The sequence below is a fragment of the Corythoichthys intestinalis genome, chromosome 15 (genome assembly GCF_030265065.1).
Source record: "Corythoichthys intestinalis isolate RoL2023-P3 chromosome 15, ASM3026506v1, whole genome shotgun sequence".
Lineage (NCBI taxonomy): Eukaryota > Metazoa > Chordata > Actinopteri > Syngnathiformes > Syngnathidae > Corythoichthys > Corythoichthys intestinalis.
Window position 1 is genome coordinate 14,046,429 of NC_080409.1, and position 14,515 is coordinate 14,060,943.

A 14,515-nucleotide genomic window follows, 5' to 3' on the forward strand; every position below is an offset into this window, starting at 1 on the left:
CAAAATAAAAGAGCTGAACTTCCGCTTCCGCCGCGTAGATGGAAAATGGACACCCAAGAAGGCACCCCACCAAAAAAATGCAGTCAAAATCTCAGACTTACTGTATCACCTCATGAATTGCACGTAATATGAAATAACAGGCACAGTAATTGGTATACATAAATTCACAATGATATTTACTATAAAACAATGACTTTATTTTGACAGAAATTAATTTCTTCTTTCATTTCTTCTTCTTCTCCTTTGTTTTACACAAAATTAAGGGCTCGGTATTTCGACTCCAAACGTGTTATTACATACAATACATTTGCAATTAAAAAAAAAAAAAAGTTTTTAAATGAGTAGTGAAAGGTTTTCTATTTGTCTCCGCTAGCGTTTATTCAGTTCCTTCAACGCATTTTTTTAACGTCGAAAGTCTGGTAAAAGTGTGCATCCCCGTGCTCAAATGTCTTGTTTTGAATGTATTTAAACTAGAAAATACAAATAAAAACAACACAGTAACGCGGGAAGATGACGTAGATATTCAGATGGCTGCAACAGCCGGACGCTCTGGATGACGTCACAACATGACGTCTGCCGTACTGACAGGGCGATGTCGCCTCTGTTTAGTGTTTACCATCCAGATGCCGCTGGGATGAATAACATCTGGACGCAAAACAGAGCGACTTTTTATACAACACCTTAACACGTGAGTGTGAAAGTTCTAATAATTTTCAACTCGCGCTTCTAATGTTTGGATGTTAGCTTAGCTGTTAGCTCAAAACACAACAACGCCTTGTGTGTTTGTGTATTAGCAATGTTAATTCAGCTTTCCACAGTCTTTGTTTTGCTTTCCATTACCAAACATTAACATCATGTTGATATGTTTAATTTTAAAATAACTGCTGGTGTTTATTAAACATGTGTAAGAATAATTTTTGAGGGCAAAACAATTGAATTATTCTTCCTCAGCTAAACAGAAACATGGAGAGCCAGCCGTCCATCCTGAGGGAATTCTGCCCACTCCAGCATCTGCTGAACTTCATCCCGGCCAAAGTAAAACGAATCTGCATTAACGCTTTCAGTGTCGCTGACGATCATAGACGTCCAATCATCTCTTTGCTGTGAATTTAAACGAGTTTATCACTAGTAGATGACCAATCCATTTGAAGTAGGAGGGTGACAACGAATTTGCTCATTCGCTGCGGCACGGAAAAGGAATTAATTTTATTTCTTTGATTTATTTTAATTACTTTTTATAATATTTTTTAAAATATTTATTTTAAATACTTTTTAAAATATATTTATTTTAATAATATATTTATAATTAATTAATATTAATATATTTACATATTTTAATAAAAAGGAAAAAAATAATATTAGAGTATTTGTATTTATTTTGGAAAAGTTAATTTAAAAAAAAAAACAATATTCTCAATTTTGGTTTTTCTTTTTTTTTTTTAGTGAGTTATTTTTTAAAGAGGCACTCTGTTTCATGCAAAAGAAATGGAAATGGAAGTGTGCCCTTTGTTGAAGTGTCTAATTCAAGTGTTTTTTTGTTTTTTTTTTGACTGCAATCCAGTGTTGTTTTAGGCTGCCCTAAATTTCGTCTTAGTCTTTCGGATGATAATACTTATTTGTTATATTTTAGTCATTACAAAATGTGTTTGTCTTCGTCTAGTTTCTGTTGGCCAAAACTCAGGACTAATTCCTTGTAGTTTTAGCCGACGTTTACTAAAAATGTTTTCCTCTGTAAAATGAAAAAAAAAAATACTCCAAACATAAATAAATAAAGGTTTCCACCTCTTTCAAATGAACATTGACGGACGAGCACATATTGGCGCATCTACAAGGACAATGCCAACTTGGTGATAATACACACTCAGTAGGAAAACAGTACATTATTTAAATTCATTATACCCAAATGGATGCCACAAACTGTATGTCATAAAAAATTTGTCTGACAGGAAGGTCGCCGTAAGCATTAGGCTAATGCTAACGTGAATGCCATCATGCTGATGCTATTAGTTACATTTAGCGTGCAGCACAGACTTTTAAAGGCTGAAGCAACATTGCAAATTCTCTCTGGCCAAGATAAGAAAACACATCTTACCGTGTGGCACGTGCGCAAGCCTTGAGAGTGAAGAGGATACTGCACTGCTGAGTGGGGGGGGGGGGGGGGGGGCACGGCACACTGGGACAGTGGTCAGCACGTCCACTTTACAGTTTGGGATTCAATCCGAGCTCCGGCCTTCCTGTGGGGAGTTTGCATGTTCTTCTTGTGGGTTTCTCTGGGTTCCTGCCACATCCCCAAAAAAATGTGCATGGTATGCTGATTGCACACTCCAAATTGTCCGTAGGTGTGAGTATGTGCGTGAATGGTTGTGTGTGCCCTGCAACTGGCTGGCAACCTTTTCAGGGTGTACCCCGCCTTCTGCCTGGAATTAGCTGTGATAGGCTCCAGCACTCCAATGACCCTCTTTAAGATGAGCTTTTCAGAAGATGAATTAATTATACGAATGTTATGGAGAGTGATTAAAAGTATGGCGTTAAAGATGATACAATGAAAAATGTGGGTGTGCTTCTATTTTTTGCTGATGCACCTTAAGAAAAAAGTCAGGTGCACCAGTGTAACCAATGCAAAAAGTGTTATAAAAAATATATAACATTTATTAAATGTATCCCGATGTTAATTTTTGTTGTTGTATCGTTCAGGCCTAATTTATATATATTTTTTCTTTTTAAGTGGTAAAAAATAACAAAATAATCCAGAAATATAATACCATTTCCATAAGATAAAAATATATATACGTTTTACACTCCGCAAAACTCCTGGAAAAAGCGGAAGAGGAAGGACTATAAAAAGTACAGTACTGTAAAATGTTTGGAACTTTTGTTCAAAAAAAAAAAAAAAAAAAAAAGTTTTTTCGGTATCGGATCAGGACTCTGTATCGATTCTCAAAATTAGGGACTCTGACTCGCACTTGGGTGCAAAAATGTGTGACTGGGGAATCCCCAATCAAAACAATTGTTTGTGGCAGCCCTAACTGGACGTCTATTTTTGTCAATGGCAGACAATGAGTTAATACTGTGTGAAAATGTAGGGTAGTACTGATTTGTGTATGTGCAGGTTCAACGTGGTTTCCGCTCGGTGGTGGTCTACCTGACGGCGGTGGACAGCAGCCGTGACTTTGTGGTAGTGGGCAGCAGCATTGGCATGTTGTACCTTTACTGCCGCCGCCTGGCGCACATGAACAAGTACAGTCTGGAGGTAGGTGGGGCTCTTTTTATTTCTCTGGAACTCTCTTGCCTGCTCCTTTCAGTCATTGCCATTGACGGCACAAGACGTCCAATTCTTTTGAACTGGGAGGGGCTGGCAGCGATCCGCCTATCGCCATCAAAGACAGCCAATGAGTTAACCAGGAGTTAACTGAGTGTGCATTTAGGGTAAGTGCGACGCCATCACCGCTGTGAAGCTCCTGAGCTGCTTTGACGACCTGGTGGCCGCGGGAACAGCGTCGGGTCGGGTGGCCATATTCCAGCTGGTGTCACCGCTGCCGGGTCGCAACAAGCAGGTGTGTGCTTTCACATCAAGCCACACCTTTGTCCAACCTTGGCCACCATTGAGTTTAATTTTCTGCATGTCTAGCTACGGCGCTTCGATGTGGTGGGCCTCCACAAAGGCACGGTCACGTCTTTGGCTTGGAGTACCAACGGCATGAAGCTTTTCTCTGGGGACGACAAAGGACGCGTAGTGTTCTCCGCTCTCGACCTTGATCAGGTGACACCACGAGTCTGCCACGTTGTCGCTAAGGTGGCAGAGTTTGAGTACTTTGCTATACTAGCTTCACCATACTCAGAGGAGGGTAGAGTAGCCAAAAATGTTACTCAAGTAAGAGTAGCGTTACGTTTAAATAATATTACAAAGTAAAAGTAGTCATCCAAAAATGTATTCAAGTACAAGAAAAAAAAAAAGTATTCGTTGAGTACTCAAGTAATGCGTAACATTGTAACTGCTTAAATTTTTTTTTTAAAATAATGGTATTTTTCTTTCTCAGCACAACTTCATCTGTATGAACTGTTATTATTAAACTGTACTCTAACCTATTACATGACCATATTAGGCCAAAAAGATGACACAAAAATCATCAAACTCGGACCAGAATAACACTGTAAAACATTACCCGTCCATAGAGCAAGAGTGCCTTCTAGTGGAGAAAAAACATTGTTACCTCCAATTGGTATAATGGTGTCATGTGGTTATTATTGTGAAGTCCCATTGGTGAAACTAAGAGAGTCCCTTTCGGCATCTCTGACAAAAATAAAGTAAATGTTTAGAATAAAGAGGAAAATATAACAACTCTACTGTAGCCCAAAGTAGCGGAGTAAGAGTATTGTTTCTTCTTCATAAATCTACTCAAGTAAAAGTAAAAAAATATTGTGTGGTAAAACTACTCCAAGAAGTACATTTTTCTCAAAGTGTTACTCAAGTAAATGTAACGCGGTATTACCCGCCTCTGACCATACGCATATTGTATATGTGTATTTTTAGGGTACGTGTACACCGGTGCTAATCCTGGAGGAACTCGGTGGTGTGGTTCAGCTGGATTACAGTCACCAGGTTCTTCTGGTGTCCACGCAACAACGCTCTCTACTGTATTGTACACACACGCAGCAGGTCCAGCAGATCGGCGCCAAACCGAGAAAAAGGTGAGTGCCTGCCACTGACGGCACAAGACGTTCAATCTGGGAGCGATGGAATGACAAGTGAGCAGTGTTGGGAGTAACGCCATGATAAATAACGCTGTTACGTAACGGCGTTATTTTTTCAGTAACGGGCTAATCTAACTAATTACTTTTTCCGCCGTTACAACGCCGTTACTGTTACTGACGGTCAAAAGCGGTGCGTTACTTACTCTGAATAAATTGAAGAAACTACCAGCTATGTCGAGTCGACTCTCTGCTCTGTTGATTTGTCATCCAAGACTTGGGGTGCGTTCAGGTTCGAGAATAGCGCACGTACTTCTGACTCCAAGCTGTTTGTCCCTGCTCATTCAATTAGACAATGCTTTCCAAAGTTTGGTAACGTTTCTGTGTTTGCTACACCTGATGCTAGCCTCGTTCCCATCTCCCACTGTCAGCCAGCAATAATTCTGCTTCCATCTTGAGGACGGCAGACGCTTTGAGGGTGACGTGAATTGTCGGGAAACGAGCCTACCTGAATGCAGCCCCTCGAGAGATGCGATGGAAGTGATTGTGATTGGCTGAGGGTTAGAGTCATGTGTCGTGGTAAGCCAATCAGAGCCGGTGATTTCACAAGCAAACCGGAACACCGCGTGCGGCAAACACACACACGCAAAACAGGTGCACAGGGTCGGAATGGCAGAGCATTCAGAAGAAAATTTGTCCTTTAAGAGGTGGAGATATAGACACTATTTCAAGTTTGTCGAAATTAAAGGAAAGAACCTGCATGTAATGTGTAATTTATGTCCCGGGGCAAAGCTTTTGTCGACATCTGTGATAAGCAATTCAAATCTGCTGAAGCACCTAACAAGTTAACTACCTGTCTGTTCTTCTCTATTCCACTGACTCGAATACTGCTCAGAAAATTTCAAATTCTTTGACATACAACAAGTTCTTTTTAAAGTAATGGAAATAGTTACTTTCCCTGGTAACTAGTTACTTATACTACAGAGTAATTCAGTTACTAACTCAGTTACTTTTTGGAAGAAGTAGTGAGTAATGTAACTAATTACTTTTTTAAAGTAACGTGCCCAACACTGCAAGTGAGAAAGTCGTGGCCTGAGGGCCAGATCCGGACTACTGCATCGTTTTGTGTGGCTTGGTACGAACCCTGATTAAAACGAACAGAAAAAGAAATACACTGGTTATGGCTCCCAATATCACCCCAATATTATATTTTTAAATATAGATTTTAAAATAAACATAAAAGTATTTAACTTATTCATTTAAACTGGGAGGAGTGGCTCTTGTTTCAGTGCCGTAGTTGGCGCTAGGTGTCCAATCCACTTTGACTGGGAGGGGGCTAATGTGGACTGGACGTCTAGGGCCGTCAATGCCAAAGTTTGCCGCCTGTGCACTAGAGGAAGTCAAAGTACCACACTTTGAGAATGACCTATGTTCTTGTTAGTAGCGGCAGGTTCGGTGCCTGTTTCCTGCCAGCTCTTTGCAAGCAGAGCGACCTTCAAGTCTTCGCAGCCCGACCGGGACTCCGACTCTGGCGGTCTGACATCTCTGGTCACGTGGTGGACACCAGACTGTTGAAAGGCCTCTTTAACACTCGGGTACTTACATACTACTTTTACTCATGCTGAAACTACTATTAGGACTGAGACGATACCACTGCGTCATCTTTTTTCTCAGATTCCCCACTTTGAAATCTTCCCTCGTCCCGCCCCAGCGGGGGCGTACCGTCCGCCCGAGTGTCAGCTGGGTCTGCTCAGCTGCTTCCTCAAGGAAAATTGGATCCTAAGCTGGAACGAATACAGCGTCTATGTACTGGACTGCGTTAACCAGGTGTCAACATTCCGCCATTCCTAATCTTAAAGTGACAGACATGTACATTGCAGTGGAGAGAATGTTGTTTAGTAAATTGAAAAAACACAAAGAATTTCATTTTTCTGATTTCTAAAGGTAGATAAAAACATAAGTAAAAAAGCATTCTTTTTATTTTTAAATTATTAAAAGTATGACGTTTATTAAAAATATAATTAAAAAAGCCATTATTTTTTTTAGAAAGCGGCAGACATTTTATCAGTGCTGGTGCTATTTTAGCCAAACAGATGTGAGTATCCCTGTCGGACTATTTTTTTTCGTAATTTATTTAAATTTAAGTTTGATGTTTTTTTTAATTACTATTTAATGTTGCTGTTATTTTAATTATTTTGTTTTGATTTCATTTATTAATTTCTTTTTATGTTTCTTTGTACTTTTTATTGCTTTTAAAAATATACACAGTATATTATAGATATTTGTTTTTAAGAATACATTTATAAATGAACAAAATGTTAATAAAAACAATTTTAGCCGGTGAGATATGAGCATCACAGCCAGTGTATTATTTTTGTTAATTAAAAAGAAAACTTTAAAATTGAATGTTTTTTTTTGTTATTATATGTTTTAGCTTTTATTTTTGTCATTTTTTATATAATTGGTATATTTATATACATAGCCACAAAAAAAAAAGAAAGAAAAAAATGTATATAGTATATATGTGTGTGTATATTAACGGTGTAACGGTACATGTATTTGTATTGAACCGTTTCGGTACGTGGTCGTCGGTTCGGTATGGGGACGTACCGAACGAGTTTCTGACAGAACGTAAAGTGCTGTCAAATTTAGCGCGTTAACGGGCGGTAATTAATTTTTTTGAATTAATCACGTTAAAATATTTGACACATTTAACGCAAGCGCGAAATGCCCGCTCATGCTTCCCATTATCCCACTGTTACGTCCCACGGACGACTGCTAAGGGCGTAACATAAAACGAGCCACGCACACAAGTTGCGAGTGGACACAAATTTATGCACACAAGTCGAACTCGCAATGAACAAAATATACAAAATGCAGAAGAAGCTGGCTTCAGCGTAAGCCCAGGCCAAAACAACAAACTAAATGAAACTACACTTGAACCCCACCCGCTAAGTAAACCCTGATCGTAAAAAAGAAAAAATAATACAGCCACTACCCTGGCTTCTACACTAAACAAAACGGGTTGAACGAAAACGGCAGTTTACCTCTACTGCTGCGGTGCTCGTATTTACAGTGGTGAACAAAAACGATCCAATAACGAATGAACACAAAATACCTAACTGAAAAAGCGGGAGGGTAACAAAATAGCGATCAAATGCACAGGTGAATGAATGGCAAGCAAACAGCTGGCGAGGAGGTACGCGGCACGTTTGCTGTCAAATGCGAAGTTGCGAACTCTGAGTGTTGACTGTAAAATGACGAGCGGTCAGATGACTTTTGTTAATGCTGCCTTTACTTGGTTAACAAAACTCAGGGCACAATACAACACACACGCAGGTATGCAAGCTCAAACAACGGCCTAATAGTATTGCCCAGAGCCGTATTACCGTGTATCGGATTAGCTGCCGTAAAGCAAGTGTCGTTATTGCCGCAAATGTAAACAAAGCGCTGCCTAATGGATACATGTCAGACAGCGGCTAGTTCGGGTGGCCCGTCAGCGGCAGTGACGTCGTCTGCCCGTTCGGCGTCAATCAGAGTACGACACGTTGGGAGGGGAGGCAGCCAGCTGGCGGACGCGGTGATCAGATGACTGACAGTCTCAAAAAAGATAACAATTAAACGGCCAGGGCCGTCGCACCACTCAAAAGTGCAGTGAGCAGCGTGGGTAACGGTTAAATGTTAACATGGAAGATGGTTGGCCCTCTGGGTGGGGAATTCAATTTAATAAAGAATATAGATGGAACAACTCTTCACTTCAGTGTTGCAACAATTTTGCACATCAGATATTCATTTTAAAGAAAAAGTCTGAGCCAAAGTTATTTTTATTTTGTTTTTCAAAATATCTACATTTCAGAATATTGTATTTTCTATTTTTGAGCAGAATTCTAGCTTTGTGTAGGCTAATGTTCCTATTGTTGAAAGCACAAACGTGTGTAATAAACAACTAGCACATTTATATTTTGCATTTTGTTTTCTTACTGTACCGAACATGAACCGAACCGTGACCTCAAAACCGAGGTACGTACTGAACCGAGATTTTTGTGTACCGTTACACGCCTAGTGTATATATATATATATATAATTTTAAAATGTATTATGTTTTGATTTCTTTTTAACAGAAATGTTATAATATTTTTCATATTACGTTTGGAAATTAATAAATTTTTGATAATTAAAAACTATCACTGCGGTTACTATTTTAGCCAATGATATGCAACTATCATGGTGTGACAATTTTTCGGGTATTTTAAAAATAAGTTTTTGATGATTGTTTTTTATTATTATATAATTTGGCCACTATTTTAGTTGTTTTTTTAATTAATATTTAATTCATTATATATTATTTTACCTGTAAAGATTTAATTTAATTTAATTTTTGTAATATATTATTTTTTATCTGTACTCGATTCTCCCAGTGCTGATATGCATGGGTATAACTGATGTCATATAATGGCTGCACACGCCCGTAATGGTGTCTTTGTTGTTTTGTGTTTGAACATGATTTCTTTCATTATAAGTTTAATTTTATTAATTTATCAGTTTAATTACATAAATACTAGGAGCAACAGTGTTTCACATGAAGGTCATTTGTACTAGATTTGCCTAGCTTCATTTCATTCATTCCTTCAGGTAATGATCGGCGCTTTGGAGAGCAGCGGAGACATTGTGTCGCTGTCCTGCTGCGACAACGAGATCTTCATCCTGAAGGGGGACCGCGACCTCATCCGACTGTCGGACAGTCCCGAGGGAGCGTGTGGCGCCTCCCCTTCGCCGTCTCACCTTCCTGCGCGTCTGTCTTCGCCCCTGACCCCGCAAGGCAATGTTGTCACGCCCACAGGTTGCGTGGAGATGGCTCAACCCATCAGGACCATGGCCATCATTGTGGAGGGCGGAGACAGCGAAGGGGGCGGGAGGAGAGAGGAAGAGGAGGAAGCTGAGGAAGCGCAAGAAAAGGATGAGGTAATATAGCCACTGAATTATTATTTTGACTAAAAAACAGTTTTAAAAAATGTAAAATACTGGCAGTTATGGTAACATTGTACAAATTTTACTGGAGAGCAGAAAAATACAACTTCTTAGGAAATTGGGTCGGGATGGTCCCGCAGGTGACGTCCTGGTGATTCTGGCATTTTCAGATCCTTTCTTGTAGATTTTGGTGCATTTCAGGGTGACTTCATCATGTTGATTTATCCTGAGTTCCTTTCTATTTTAGTGCATTACCAAGTCATTTTGGGGCCTTTCCATGTCACTTCCTGTTAATTTGGGGGTATTTTAGGGTCACTTCCTGTTATTATTGGGTCACTTGCTGTTGTTTTCGGGGCTTCACGGGCGCTTTTCCTCTTTATCCATTATTGCTATTAATTTTGGAAATTCTATATCACATCCTATTCATCCATTCTAGTCATTTTTCTCTACCTGTTGTTTTTGGGGCATTTACGTGTCACTTGTTCTTTATATTGGGAGCATTTAAGTCAGAGGGAAAAGCTACAAGAATCAACGTTTTGGTTTCCAACAGGGTGGCGGGGTCCAGAGCAGTTGCTCGCACAGTCGGAGCAGCTCCATCACTTCCTGGGACAGTCTCCACGGAAACGCCTCCAGCGACGCCGGTTCTCGTCGCTACAGCGCCCCCCTGGGACAGGAGGAAGTGTGGCAGGAGCTGGTGGTGAAAGCGGTCAAGGTGAAGAAAAAGAAGAGGCAAAGACAAGGCGAGCACATTCACATTGTGAAAAAATATATATTTGTTTTAGGTATGAAGTAGAAGTATTTATTTTTAAAATGTTCTTGTTCATTATTTAAATATATATATATTTTTCTTTTCTATTTTTTCAAATTGAAAAAGATAAAACACTTTTGAATTTTTTTTTTGTTTTAACCCAAAAAATGAAAACAATATGCTATTGCAGAAGATTTTTTTTTAAATTGAAAAAACGAAACAGATCGAGTGACTTTTCTGCTTTGTCAGATAGCGGCAGTGGGAATCGTCTGTCTGAGAGCAGCTGCTCGGAGTCCATGTTTGTAGTCCAAGATGGCAGCTGCAGCGACGGTAGCAGCGGCGCGTCCTTCTTGGGACTGGAACTCCCAAAACGAGACTCTCCAATGGAAATCAGGGAAGGAAATAGGACAGAGTTTGAAGTTCAGGGGGAGGATTCAAGGTATGTTGTTGAACAGAAGTTGTCTCCATACTTTTATAATTGAAAAGAATAGAATCTTTATTGTCATATTTCAAGTCATATAAATCAATCAATATACAGCTACACCAGTGTTGGTAAAGTTCATTTTTTACATGAACTAGTTTAAATTGCAGTTCACAAATTTTAAAATGAACTATTCACTTGAAGGTTCATAACTTAAAATTTTGAACTAAAGTTTATGGTTCAAAAAATAAACTTTTGTAGTTCTATTTTTCTCCCCAATAACTGCTGCAAGCTACTTTATAGAACCACACATAGCAATTATTTTATCCACTTCAACACTGAAACTGTCAGATTCATCTTCATATTCAATTTCAAATCCGCGTCTGGACGGACCTGTTTGTAAAATTCCCTAAATGTTGGTATTGTTCTGTTAGATTTTGCACCCCATCTAAAATTACAACTTTGTGGTTCTGCGTATGTGCATAACATTACAAATGGCCGCGAATGCAGCAATTCCAAAGTAAACACCAAAAACGTTCATGAAATAAAGGAATATGTACTTACATCATGGTCATGGACGCACACAAAGGAACGTTCTCCTCACACACATCAGAACTCAGCAGCACGCTTCATCACTCGAACCCCCGCAAAACACATCACCCCCATCCTCCGTAAACTTCACAGGCTTCCTGTCAAACAAAGAATCAACTACAAGATCCTCATCATCACCTTCAAAATACTACATGCCCTGGTCCCTCCCTACCTTTGCGATCTTCTCCGTCTAAACAATCCAACCCGTTCATTTCGCTCTACTATTATTCTTCCCCTCTCCGTCCCCCGTGTCTGCCTCTCCACCGTTGGTTCCAGAGCTTTTAGTCATTGTGCCCCCCAGCTCTGGAACTCCCTACCTCCTGATCTTCGTAGCATATCTACCCTATCACTTTTCAAATCTAGACTGAAAACACACCTGTTCACTCTTTCTTACCCACCATAACCCCTAGCTCTGTTATATTTTTACTTCTTTTTATTGTGCTTTTAATTTTTTTAACCTTTTAATACCTTTTTATCGTACTGTGATTCCATGTCTCTTGTAAAGCGTCTTTGTGTGTTTTGAAAAGCGCCCTAGAAATAAAATTTATTATTATTATTATTATTATCCTACCATGTGGCTGAGCTCAACTCGACTGCACACCACTCTCTCACCATTAACGTCTTCCCTGTGCCGTTAAGCATTTATTTAAGCCTTATTCATGTTGCACATGTATGTTTATGAAGTATCTTGTTTAGATAGCACCCTTGGATAACATTGAGAGTCCATTGAAGGTAAAAGAATGCTTAATTACCGTCATAAAAGTTTCGGGAGCAAAATCTGACACAATACCAGGTTAAGAGAGCTGTCGTCTCCTGTGTCCATACGGCCGTAATTGCTAAAACAACACAACCGTGACAGGCAGCTTGGGTTGCCAGGTTGGATAGTTTTCCGTTAAGATTTGTTTTTTTATCTTGTGTTTTTTATCTGCAGTGTTGTCTCATGAACAAGGTTATGAATGCTGCTCACAACCGCTAGAATGAGTGTGTTCACACTGCAGTAACGTTCATGAAACAGAAATTTGATTTGTTCATTTCACGTTCGCCCAAAATATGAATGATCGTTCATTGAACGCGTTTGTGCACAACACTGACCTACACATCTCAAATCTAAAAACCAACTAAACTGAATCATCACATAATACTATATCTAATCGTGAGATGCATGCGAAATTTCACATTCGTGGATTAATAATAATAATAATAATACATCAAACTTGTATAGCGCTTTTTTGGACACTCAAAGACGCTTTACATAACATAACACATAAACAGAATTAAGAGGTGGGAAAAGCTAGTTTGAACAGGTGGGTTTTTAGGAGTGATTTGAAGTTTTGTAATGAGTCAGAGTTCCTGATGGGTTTTGGGAGTGAGTTCCAGAGTGAGGGAGCAGCAGCGACGAAGGCTCGGTCCCCCAAGGTTCGGAGCTTAGTGCGAGTGATGGGTGTGAGGAGATTGGAATCGGCAGAACGTAGGCGGCGGGAGGGACAGTGCTGTTGTAGAAGGTCAGTGAGGTAGGAAGGGGCCAGGTTATGGAGGGACTTGTAAGTGAGGAGGAGGAGTTTGTACTGAATCCGGTATGAGATTGGAAGCCAGTGAAGCTGTTGGAGGATGGGGGTGATGTGCTCTCTGGAGCGGGTGTGGGTGAGGAGGTGGGCGGCAGAATTCTGGAGGTATTGCAGCTTTTGGAGATGAGAAGATGGAAGACCATAGAGGAGGCTATTGCAGTAGTCGAGTCTGGATGGGATGAAGGCGTGAATGAGTATTTCAGCTGTGGCCTGGGAGAGGGAGGTACAGATGCGGGCGATGTTGCGGAGATGAAAAGAGGTTTTAGTGAGGTGGCTGATGTGTGATTGGTATGACAGTGTTGAGTCCATTATGATGCCAAGATTGCGTACGGAGGTGGAGGGGGTGACAGGGTGACCATCAATGAGGAGAGTGAGGTTCTGTACAGAGGGGAGGAGAGCTTTGGGTCCGGTGATGAGAAGTTCTGTTTTGTTACTGTTGAGTTTGAGAAAGTTATTGTCCATCCAGGTTTTTATGTCGAACAGGCAGTTTGAGGTTTTAGAGAGAATGACAGGGGTGATGGATTTAGCTGAAATGTACAGTTGAGTGTCGTCTGCATAACAGTGGAAATTGAGTCCATGGTGGCGAATGATTTGACCGAGGGGAAGCATATAGATTATGAAGAGAAGGGGGCCGAGAGGGGAAGCATATAGATTATGAAGAGGAGGGGGCCGAGGACCGAACCTTGGGGGACACCATGGGTGACTGGAGAGGTGTGGGATTTATGGTTATTGATGGAGACGAAGTGGTGACGATCGGAGAGATAGGAGGTGAACCAGAGGAGTGCAGTGCCAGATATCCCTATTGACTGAAGACGGTGGAGGAGGATGTTGTGGTCAATGGTGTCAAATGCGGCAGAAAGGTCGAGGAGGAGGAGGATGGAGATGGAACCAGAGTCAGCGGCAAGGAGAAGATCATTGGTTACTTTGATGAGAGCTGTTTCAGTACTATGGTGTGCACGGAATCCAGATTGAAATGTTTCAAACATATGGGAGGAGTGGAGATGGTGCTGAAGTTGGGTTATGACTGATCGTTCCAGAATTTTTTAGAGAAGTGGAAGATTGGAAATGGGTCTGAAATTGTCCAGGTTGTCGGGGTTAAGGCCAGGTTTTTTCAGGAGGGGTGTGATGGTGGCGAGTTTGAGTGGGGAGGGGACTGAGCCAGTGGTGAGAGAGGTGTTTATGATGTTGGTGATAAGAGGAATGAGAGTGGGAATACAGGTTTTAAGAAGAGAAGATGGTATGGGGTCGAGATTGCAGCTGGAGAAATTCATGGTTGAGATGAGTTTGAAGATGTCAGAGGGAACGAGAGGAGAAAAGGAGGGAAAGCTGTGAGATGTAAGTGGAGGACTGTTAAGATCTGAGGAAAGAGAACTGAAGGAAGTGGATGCAAGTGAACTGTGTATAGTTTGGGTTTTTGCATGAAAAGAAGACAAAGTTATTGCATTTGTCTGTTGTGAATGTGGCAGTGATATTGTCCTTGGGTTTGGTGAGTTTTGCGAAAGTGGAGAATAAGGTATGGGGGTTGGAAGAATT

General features: G+C 40.5%; 1 protein-coding gene across 2 annotated transcripts in view; it reads left to right on the top strand.

The window, feature by feature from the left end:
• The first annotated feature begins 551 nt into the window (after positions 1 to 551).
• tecpr2 (tectonin beta-propeller repeat containing 2) overlaps positions 552 to 14,515 on the top strand; it is a 37,920-nt gene continuing 23,956 nt past the window's right edge. For both annotated transcript variants that reach the window (XM_057859433.1, XM_057859434.1), the window contains exons 1-11: positions 552 to 688; positions 952 to 1,035; positions 3,110 to 3,250; positions 3,426 to 3,554; positions 3,629 to 3,760; positions 4,532 to 4,689; positions 6,131 to 6,284; positions 6,364 to 6,516; positions 9,322 to 9,651; positions 10,208 to 10,397; positions 10,655 to 10,844. In XM_057859433.1, the coding sequence (XP_057715416.1) occupies positions 964 to 1,035; positions 3,110 to 3,250; positions 3,426 to 3,554; positions 3,629 to 3,760; positions 4,532 to 4,689; positions 6,131 to 6,284; positions 6,364 to 6,516; positions 9,322 to 9,651; positions 10,208 to 10,397; positions 10,655 to 10,844 (1,649 nt within the window). In that variant the 5' untranslated portion in view covers positions 552 to 688; positions 952 to 963. The remainder of the gene's footprint in view (positions 689 to 951; positions 1,036 to 3,109; positions 3,251 to 3,425; positions 3,555 to 3,628; positions 3,761 to 4,531; positions 4,690 to 6,130; positions 6,285 to 6,363; positions 6,517 to 9,321; positions 9,652 to 10,207; positions 10,398 to 10,654; positions 10,845 to 14,515) is intronic.